This window comes from Aspergillus pseudoviridinutans (genome assembly GCF_018340605.1).
Source record: "Aspergillus pseudoviridinutans IFM 55266 DNA, scaffold_4, whole genome shotgun sequence".
In the NCBI taxonomy this organism is placed as follows: Eukaryota; Fungi; Ascomycota; class Eurotiomycetes; order Eurotiales; family Aspergillaceae; genus Aspergillus; species Aspergillus pseudoviridinutans.
Genome location: NW_025091284.1, coordinates 1,723,857 through 1,733,822, shown reverse-complemented (window position 1 = coordinate 1,733,822; position 9,966 = coordinate 1,723,857). Strand labels below are relative to the sequence as shown.

The 9,966-nt window shown below is 51.1% G+C and overlaps 5 protein-coding genes across 5 annotated transcripts; 4 read left to right on the top strand and 1 right to left on the bottom strand.

The window, feature by feature from the left end:
* Window positions 1-512: 512 nt before the first annotated feature.
* On the top strand, window positions 513-1,665 carry Asppvi_006036 (putative endo-1,4-beta-glucanase; the record flags this gene model as incomplete). The annotated part of the gene is made up of 2 exons (XM_043301943.1): window positions 513-842; window positions 949-1,665. The coding sequence occupies 2 exons, from the start codon at window positions 513-515 to the stop codon at window positions 1,663-1,665; spliced, it is 1,047 nt and encodes a 348-aa protein (XP_043157878.1).
* Window positions 1,666-2,461: 796 nt separating this feature from the next.
* Asppvi_006035 (3-hydroxyacyl-CoA dehydrogenase family protein) lies at window positions 2,462-3,343 on the bottom strand (the record flags this gene model as incomplete). The annotated part of the gene is made up of 1 exon (XM_043301942.1): window positions 2,462-3,343. The coding sequence occupies one exon, from the start codon at window positions 3,341-3,343 to the stop codon at window positions 2,462-2,464; it is 882 nt and encodes a 293-aa protein (XP_043157877.1).
* Window positions 3,344-3,759: 416 nt separating this feature from the next.
* On the top strand, window positions 3,760-4,690 carry Asppvi_006034 (uncharacterized protein; the record flags this gene model as incomplete). Its single annotated transcript, XM_043301941.1, has 2 exons — window positions 3,760-3,892; window positions 3,951-4,690. The coding sequence occupies 2 exons, from the start codon at window positions 3,760-3,762 to the stop codon at window positions 4,688-4,690; spliced, it is 873 nt and encodes a 290-aa protein (XP_043157876.1).
* A 307-nt stretch (window positions 4,691-4,997) lies between these two features.
* Asppvi_006033 (C2H2-type zinc finger protein) lies at window positions 4,998-7,374 on the top strand (the record flags this gene model as incomplete). The annotated part of the gene is made up of 8 exons (XM_043301940.1): window positions 4,998-5,097; window positions 5,163-5,755; window positions 5,801-5,951; window positions 5,999-6,099; window positions 6,147-6,394; window positions 6,438-7,051; window positions 7,096-7,272; window positions 7,316-7,374. The coding sequence occupies 8 exons, from the start codon at window positions 4,998-5,000 to the stop codon at window positions 7,372-7,374; spliced, it is 2,043 nt and encodes a 680-aa protein (XP_043157875.1).
* Window positions 7,375-7,794: 420 nt separating this feature from the next.
* Asppvi_006032 (allantoate permease family MFS transporter) lies at window positions 7,795-9,657 on the top strand (the record flags this gene model as incomplete). Its single annotated transcript, XM_043301939.1, has 8 exons — window positions 7,795-8,089; window positions 8,140-8,255; window positions 8,299-8,365; window positions 8,415-8,554; window positions 8,601-8,883; window positions 8,935-9,225; window positions 9,273-9,386; window positions 9,434-9,657. 8 exons carry the CDS (start codon window positions 7,795-7,797, stop codon window positions 9,655-9,657), a joined length of 1,530 nt encoding a protein of 509 aa, XP_043157874.1.
* Window positions 9,658-9,966: the final 309 nt, after the last annotated feature.

The window sequence follows — 9,966 nt, the reverse complement described above, 5'->3', positions numbered from 1 at the left end:
ATATGCACCTTTCTTCGGCACATCAACATCCCTGCCGTTGTCCATGACCTTCGATACTGACGTGGGGTCTTCGTGTCTATCCTGTCCCTCTGTCGTCCTTATGGTGCAGTCTAGCCTGGGCCATCCAAGTTTCTGACGATATATTTCAATTGATATATGTTGCATTACTCACCGGGAATTTTCGCTTGCAGCGTTCAGGCCTCGGTTGCATGCTACATCACTTGTACGCAATTTATGCCGCTCAACGAGGCGCCTAGACGGCCTGTTCTACTGGTAGCTGGACGGCATGGGCTTGATTGTCTTCTAGCACCCAGTGTGGCACGGTCCGTTCCCGGAACAGACTACAATATCCAGTCTCATTTGCTCTAACGCCGGCTAAAATGAACGGTTATGATATAAAGCCACTATTCTCATGGCTCATCCCAACGTACTATTCCTTCGACTAGAAGCAATCTGCTTCACTCTTTGTCTATCACTTCTACTGATTGTACAAGCACCTACCATCATTCAGCATGAAACACGTTCAATCCACTCAGCTGCTTGCAGCATTTCTCTTCACTACTCAAGTCGCAGCACACGGCCATGTCTCAAACATCGTGATCAACGGTGTTTCGTACCGCGGATGGGATATTAATTCTGATCCCTACAATTCTAATCCGCCGGTGGTGGTAGCGTGGCAGACCCCCAACACGGCAAATGGCTTCATCTCCCCGGATGCGTATGGAACGAACGATATCATCTGTCACCTCAACGCCACCAACGCGCGGGGGCATGCTGTGGTCGCTGCCGGCGACAAAATATCTATTCAATGGACGACTTGGCCAAGTTCCCACCATGGACCGGTATGTCCTCTTCGTCCTGGCCGGGGCCCGCTCAAGAACGGACCAATGATGCGAGCTAGGCCAAGATATCTGTCGAACAATTGGTTATGATATTAACTCAGTACAGGTAATTGACTACCTGGCTAGTTGCGGTTCGAGCTGCGAGACGGTAGACAAGACGACTCTAGAGTTCTTCAAGATTGATGGCGTTGGACTGGTGGATGACTCAAGCCCACCGGGGGTCTGGGGCGACGATAAGTTGATCGCGGATAACAACACGTGGCTTGTGGAGATTCCCCCGACGATTGCACCGGGCTACTATGTCCTTCGACATGAGCTGATCGCTTTGCATGGAGCTGAAAGTGAAAACGGAGCCCAGAGCTACCCCCAATGTTTTAACCTTCAGATTACAGGATCAGGGACGGCGCAACCATCCGGTGTGAAGGGCACACAGCTCTACTCACCCACGGATCCGGGCATTCTCGTCAATATATACACCTCGCTTTCGACGTATATAGTTCCGGGCCCGACTCTCATTCCCGGTGCTGTGTCAGTCGTGCAATCCAGTTCTACCATCACTGCTTCGGGAACGCCTGTGACCGGCTCTGGAAGTGCCCCAACCACCAGTGCGTCGACAACCACAAAGGCAACTACGACACTGTCCACGACAACCAAGGCTACGACGACCATAGTTACGACCACGGCAGGCGGTTCGACTTCTGTTCAATCGGTCTATGGCCAGTGCGGTGGCAGTGGATGGTCTGGACCCACAGCCTGCTCTACCGGAGCCACATGCAGTTCCTACAACAGCTACTACTCCCAGTGCATTCCAACCGCCTCCTAGGTGCAGTCGAGAGCTTTAGGAAATGGAGAGGCCTGCAACACAGTTGTGTACATGAATCTAGGTAGTTTGACCAACAGATAACAAATCAACTGAGTATGGAACATGTTTCGCTCTTGGTCTCAAGCCTCGTCCACTCATTCTGTAGCGAATTTCCAGTACCACCTGTTTTGGTAAACTGAGTTAGGTTGACGGACAGTCTTGTATGTTTGTCTACCGACCTTCCAGATCTTTTTGTCTGTTCATACCAAGAAATATGTGTCTCTCATGACACTGCGAACGGCATCTGCTCGAGAAGGCCCTTCCACTCGAACTCCTCCAGCCCATTCTGGGCTATGCAGTCTGCACATGGTCTTGGGGTGGTAGTCCCAGGGAGAAGTATGTCTTTCCATCGAGGGAACATAGGTTAATGAGGAAGTCCTGGATGCATGTTTGATGATCCGGTAAAAAGTAAGATGTTTGTACAACACCCATGTGTCACCAAATCGTCACCCCTGACACTTGGACACGTTAGTTGCGAATAGAGAATTGAGCCTGGCAACCCACTCGGCAATTTCTTCGTGTATGCTATTGGAAGAGTTATTATAATTAGAACGGCACATGAGAATTGTGGGAGTTACTTGATCACGTTGATACGCTACTAGGTTCCATTTCCTGGTGATATTTGACAGTGCATTCCTTCGGAGCCTGGATTGAATGATGATGAATTTCTTCGAGTAATTAAAAAGCAATAATTGAGGCTGAGTTATCCAAGTTCATGTGTAGCCAGCTAAACCGAACTATGGACAATGCAAATCGTCTATTGAGCTTGGCCGTTGCTCTCTTCATATAGCAACCCCTTTCCCGATTTCCGTCCAAGAAGCCCTCGATCCACATACTTCTCCTTCAGCCACTCGATAGGCTTTGCATCGAGCCCTCTCTCCTCCACATAATGCTTCTCAATGTTGTACACCGTATCAAGACCCACCCGGTCCATCATCTCACACGGTCCGGTCTCAGCATGAAACCAGCCCTTGAAGAGTTGATCGATATCCTCCGCGGTTCCCACACCTTCAGCCATAACTAATAGAGATTCTCGCTTAATCGCGGCCCAAATTCGATTGAAGATCAGCCCCGTAGATTCCACCTTGGCATGGATGGGGACGAATCCGGCCGCCGAGGCCTGCTCCGTCAGAAACGCAATGATGGATGGATCTGTGTACCCGCATGTCATGATCTCAAGATAGTTCTGGTCCGGAGGCATGTAGTAATGTCCGTTACATACGCGGTATTTCCGCGTGACGTGCTGAATCATCTCACTGGACTTATACGAGGAGGAGTTGGTGGCCAGAATACAGTCGGGTGGTGTGAGTTGGTCCAGTTGGCCGAATAGTTCAATTTTCAAGGGAAGGATCTCTGGAATAGCTTCGATAACCATCCATGCGTTCTGTACTGCATTATCCAGAGAGGAGCAGAGTAGTACGCTGCCTTGCTCCGTGCCGAGTTTGGTGGATTGTTCGGGCATGGCATCGTTGATGTACTTTAATGCCGCGCTGGCGACTTCAGGGGCTTTTTCATACAGATGAACAGTATGCCCTGCTGCCGCCCACATCATGCATAGTCGGCGCCCCAGAACCCCGCCGCCTATCACGGCAACAGGGCGGGTGGTTGTATCGGGCTCTATCCATGAGGTTGAGATCATCGTGATAAAGTTGTGGTAGCCTGGCAGGATTTATTCTGGAAACAGAGATAAAGGAGACAATACTCTAACGACTAAGAAGCAGGACATTAAGAATTTCTATAAGTACAGGATCAGGCATGCAAAAGATTACGGCCCCAATGGCATTGGGATCATCGCAATGATTTAGTTCGATAGTGAGATAGTACTACCATAGGGCCCACAACCCCCACGTCCCACATGGCCTACCCCAAATTCACGTGACAATTTACGCTAATTACTTGATTGGCTCGTACCTTGTTTCTCGGACCTCTTTTAGTGTTGGGGCGGTGGGGTAACGGCATCAAGGCCTCTGATCCTCTCCCACATATTGGGGCTAATCTGTCCTACAGCATCCAATTCTGCCCTTTCCATCGACCCCATTATTCCATCCATCATGAATGATGGCAACTCCGTCTGGGGCTTACTTGCCCACCCAACCGTCACCCATTCTTGAGCCAATCCCCCATTACCCCAGCAATGTCGTCCCAGAAGAGCGGGTCACATTACGCATGGCCATCATCCTATCCAATGGTTTGCAGTTTCCAGCTCCCCTAAAGTCCGCCGCATTTGGGCTAATTATGTGGCACAGGTGTTCGCGTAGACCGCCAATTCACATTCCCTGCTATGAACATCGCCAACTGCATCATCCACGGCGAAGGGGAAATGTACTCGGTAGAAATAACCCACCGCTGCACCTGCCGACGTCTATTGCATGAGGAGCTCGTGCGGATGCTCCCCGGGTTCCTACGCGAGAATGACGTGTATTGGTTCCGCACCAGGAACCCAGAGACAAACATCCAGCATACCTGCTTATTCGACGGCGCGGAACTCGAAATGCAGCTCGTGACCTCGCATGTCCCCGAATGTGGCTTTTGCTTTGCGCGACGAGCGTTTATTGCCGAGCGGGATGCCTTTGACCGGCAACAGAGCCAGATGCCTCGGGGATCGGCATCGTCGACTTCCCCGCGCGCCCAGAGTCTGAGCTCTGGGTGGACGTTCCGTGAACCAGCGGATACGGAGCGATTACGGGTGAATCGTCATGGGTGGGAGATTATGTTTGTTCTTCACCCTGATGCGAGGGAGGGGGCGGTGACGATCTCGAGGTTGAGGATGGAACTGTGTCGGTTACTGTCCATTACTGACCCGAGGCGGATCATCTTGACAAGTGGGCCATTCACCTGGGGAGGAGATTTCCAGGAAGATGGTAAGGATTACTACAGTACGTATTTTGTAAATGATTTGATCGTCGAGTCGCGGAGTATGAAGACGCCAAGGGGCAGCGCTCTCATGTACGTACTAGAGGCAGATCCAATGGGACGACCGTTATAGCATTTAACCTATCAAGAATCTTTGTAACCTTGTAAAACAAAGAAACAATTCGAGAATGTGAACTTTAAAGCCTTAAAGCCTCCCCACGTACTTGGGTTACATCTGTTTACCATGCACAGACCTGGTGGACCAGTCAACCCCGCACTGTCGCCCCCACAAGATTTGCCCAGAATTCGCCTCTCGTATGTTCGTCCTTGGCGAAAAGGATGAAAGTGACTCGGGTTAAAGAGATCAAAATTCGTAGTTCACCCCATGAGTGCTTCCAGACTATGGACTTGGACTCTCCCCAACTGACACCCCACCGGCAATGTCGACTGTTCCCGAGAACCCTACCCGTCCCCACCGTTGTGTTTACTGCGGCCTCTGCTTCAAGCGATCAGAACACCTGAAACGCCATGTGAGGAGGCGTACGTCTTGGCCTCTATCGAACCCTGTCAAAGACTTGATGAATTTCTTGCTGACAGTTGATTAGACACCAAGGAACGGCCTTTTCGTTGTCGAATATGTGGGGAGAGCTTTTCCCGAAAGGAATTGCATGACCGGCACCAACGCACCCGCCATGGCGCGACTTCAAGCATTCCCTTACCAGAAATAATAGAATCAGAGCCATGCGCAGCTACCCATCCAAATTCATACTCGCCAGGGCAAATTGACCCTGTTCAAGGTGACCCGTCAAGTCGACCACCATTCGCCTCCTTTGTCGAGGAGCCGGCGGAACCAGCACTGCACGCCCCTTTAGCGCCAGAGACACAGCAACATGAAAGCATTTACTTGGCCGGTCCTGCGGGTAGTCCTGCATTCCAGGAAAACGCGTACTCTGTGATCTCCGATCGGCGTCGAGACTCTCGATTCCAGACACCTCTAGGAAGCGAGACTCCTCCCTGGTTGAAATTACCCAGCGGGCTGGAGTTCGCGTCACTTCTCTCAGCATTGAATCGATCTCCATTATCTACAAGTCTTCCAACGCCGCTACGGCTGTGCACACCGCAGAGTGAGGCGATCTTCGAAAATGATCGGAATGAGACTGCCCGCTTGGGGATCGAAAAAGCGCTTGAGGGTTTGAGGGTGCGTTCTGCGGATATGAATATCGGATTATGCTGATTCAGTCAGAGTATAAATGTCGCAGGGGGTGAAGAATATTCCCACCGCTTCAAGATCCCTGAGATGGATTCTCTCTACCGCTACTGGCACATGTTCTTCGAGATACCTCATAAGAACCTTCCATTTGCTCATCCGAAGTCAGAAATCTATCAAATACCGGGTACAAACATCCTTCCCGTTCGGGTATATTCTACTGACATAGAGTAGCTATCGCTATTGGTGTTCTCGCCGACGGTGCCATGTACTGTGACGAACCCGAGGTCGGCCAAATGCTGTTTGAGGCCTCCCGTCGCATTGTCGCTCATCACGTAGGTACAATTCGTTTCCCGACTATGCACAGGCTTATCAATCATAGTTAAACACGCTTTATAACCGCGAAAATAATACCATACCTATCTGGATCTTCACCACGCTCTTGCTGAACTGTGTCTTTGGTCTACCCGGGGGCAAGTCGAGTGAGAGCGACATTACCCTTGGCAGCCTTGACAGTTTGATAAACCTCGCGCGAGTTATCCAATCGGGACCGGCAATGGACCTTGTCGATCAGGCGTCCACAGTGGAGGAGAAATGGAAGAGTTACATCGAGGGAGAATCTCACCGCAGGTAAGCTTTGCGTACCGCAAGCGCCGGCGTTGCTGACCTTAAGATCAATTCTTTGTTTCATTGTCGTGAGTGGTTTGTGGTCGGTGGCATACGAGCCGATCGTCAATGTCCTGGACTTTCCGTTCAGTCTGATCGAATTCCCCTGGTCGGAGACATTGTGGAATGCTCGTTCAGCCGTCCAATGGCATGCACTATATCAGAATCCTCGGAGTCGATCGCCTGGCAGCTGGTCAGAGAATGTGGAGGCGCTGCTGTTCGGCAAACCTCAGCCATTAAACGGCCTGGCCTCTCTTTGCCTTGTAGTCGGGCTCCTACTCTACATAGATGGTCTCCGACGGGAAGCAGTTCTCGACGTCGTCGAGATAAACTCATACCTTCAGCATGCTTTAGATCAATGGTTTCAGATCCATGACCGAACGAGCCTGGAGAATCTGGCCCTCAATCATCTCTGCTATCCAGCGGCCTACTATTTGCGCATTTCTCTTGTCTTGGATATCCGTCAGACAATGGACCTCATGCGCAGTAAGCAGTTTGCAGCCATGCGAAAGGTACTCCGTGAGGGTGATTTAGTGCAAGCGGCTGCCTTTGCGCGAGCCGCTATGATTCCGTGGGTGATCAGTCGCCGGAATCAAACGTCCATGGTCGCTATCCCATGCGGTAAGCCATATCCTTCGCGTCATAAGAATATACTGACTTTCCAGGGGTGGTGATCGCCGAGTGGGCTATTGACGTTATGGACAACCAGCCCGAGGATTCGCCTCAACGGGAAGTGCTTCGGGGGTTTGAGAACTCGATTCGCGAATATTGGCCTGTGGCACCCTTTTTAACTGCTGTGGATGTCTGGAGGGCAGTTCGGAGAATTATCGCTAATGGACCAGGTATGTCGCCAGACCTCCGGGTTTGCAATACTAACAGTTGCAGTTACAACGGCTCTAACAAGGAGTATGGATGCATACGAGATGTCTCTCGCATTAGCTTAATTCAAAGCATAAGCATTTAATTTTGAACCAATAGAAAGTGTAACCTTGCATAATCGAATCGCTCCTCATCATGCCATGCTCGGCAAATAATTACGTGTCTTACCCTGGCGGCCACTGATAAATTGCATCTCAATTCCCTATCAGCATCACGCATACCGGTAATTAAACTTCACTACTGACGCCAGCCACGCCACAGCAAGACCTGGCAGGCTGGGCCACTGGAATGACAGCAGAGAAGCGGAATAGCCCCATCTAGAGCCACCGGGAAACCCAGCCCACGGCGGGAATACCCCACAGTCTGGGGTAAAGTTGGGGTAAGCGATCAACACGGGGAAACAGGAATCCATCGACATAAGTAGATCTCGACACCCTGCATCTCCCTTCTTCCTTTACTATGGTTGCATCCCCTGTACTATCACCATGTACACAACCGACACCGATATCGAGAAACCCACCACAATGGGCGTTGAGCACGTGGCCGAAACGCCTGTGTCCGGGTCCATCAGCGAAAAACACTCACAGGATGCGGAGCAAATTCCCCACTTCACGCCTGAGCAGGAGCAACGGGTCCTCCGCAAGATGGATCTGCGGTTGATTCCCATGCTGTCTATTTTGTATCTATTGGCATTTTTGGACCGCGGCAATATTGGGAACGCGAAAATCGAAGGATTGGTTGAGGATTTAGGGTTGACGTCGCAGGAATATAGCTGGTGTTGTATGTTTCACTTGACTTAAGAGTTGAGAGATGTGCTGACGATATCGCAGTAACGGTGTTCTTTTTCACGTACTGTGCGTTTGAGATGCCGAGTAATCTACTGCTCAAAAAGTTGCGGCCGTCGAGATGGTTGCCGTTTTTGATGATTGCTTGGGGGATTGTCATGGTATGCTTACCGCGATTGAGATGAATTCCAGCTGACGAACTAGACGTTGATGGGCGTCGTTCACAACTATGCTGGACTTTTGTCCGCGCGTATCTTCCTCGGTGTTGCCGGTGAGTCCGCAGCAATATTGACATGCAATTATCATACTGACTTGCGCAGAGGCTGGTCTATACCCTGGCACCGCCTACTACATCACCATGTGGTATCCCCGTGAAAAAGCCCAGTACCGACAGGCTCTCTTCTTCAGCTCGGCCAGTATCGCCGGTGCTTTCTCGGGACTTCTCGCTTACGCGATTAGTGTATGACTCCGTGCCCCTTGCAATGGCAAAAGCTGACGGAGAATAGAAAATGGACGGTGTGGGCGGGTATGCCGGCTGGCGGTGGATTTTCATCTTGGAGGGACTTCTCACCGTTGCGGTCGCCCTTGTCGCCCCGTTTGCGATCCACGACTTCCCAGAGACAGCCACCTTTCTGACCGAGGAAGAGCGCCGGTGGGTGATTCACAAACTGCGGTCTCAATCCGGACGCGACACAACGCAAGACGGAGCAGTCCATGAGGAGTCGCGCTTCCGCGTACGCTACGTGATTGATGCGTTGACGGACTGGCAGATCTACGTCGCTTTGTTTAGTATGTTTCCACCTCTGCGTTGCTCGACGACTCGGTAGACTAACTGATCAGTGTACTGGGGGATCACCACCCCTCTCTATGGTATCTCGTACTTCTTGCCGTCCATCATCAAGGACCTGGGGTACAAGTCTTCAACKGCGCAGTTGCTCACGGTGCCGATCTACATCGCCGCGGCCATTGTGGCTGTCGGTGCAGCCTGGCTATCGGACCGTCGCAAGCAGCGGTCTCCGTTCATTCTCTTCTTCATGTCGTTAATTGCCATCGGCTTTATCATTGTCATTGCCTCCACCGGTCGGGGAGTACCAGGGGTTGTCTACTTCGGTGTCTTTGTCGCTGTCGTCGGTAAGTTTTCATTCCCAAAAAAACAGAAACCAGTCTGACAAGGCCAGGTATCTATCCTGCTTTCCCAGGAAATGTCACCTGGCTCAGCGTCAACCTGGCCGGGGACTACAAGCGTGCGGCCGGAATGGCCATCCATATCGGGTTGGGTAATATGGCCGGTGGTACGTCTCTTGTTGATGCTTTAGATGGGAAAATGCTAATTTTGCAGCCATGGCATCCAACTTTTACCGCGCGCAGGACGCACCCAGGTATATTCTGGGCCACGCATTGGAGCTGGGTTTCGCGGTGGTCGGAATCATTGCAGTGGTGATTCTGCGGTTGTCGTATCAGCGCATCAACAAGAAACGGGACCAGATGGATGTCTCGGGCTATGATAATGCTCAGTTGGCCAGGATGGGCGATCGGTCGCCTTTGTTTAGGTACATGCTGTGATGGCTGTTGATTGGTAAAGTCTGTGTGATAATGGGCAACGAGAATTTATTATTACGAGCGATGTAACCAAACAGACTAAGGTACCTAAAAGGAGTCCGTATTTAAGCGAGATGAATTCTGGTTGCTGAGCGATGATTGGCGGAATAGGAAACCCTGCGGACCCTGTGCTAAGCTACTCTGATCAAAGCTTTCTACTAAAACGAGGTAGTTTCAGGCACCAGAGGCACTAGTTGTCTTAGGACATACTTAGCTGCTCTCTAAACAGCCATGGCTGAGTCCAGGCTCGTTTCTGTTCTTGGCAGTGAAAGT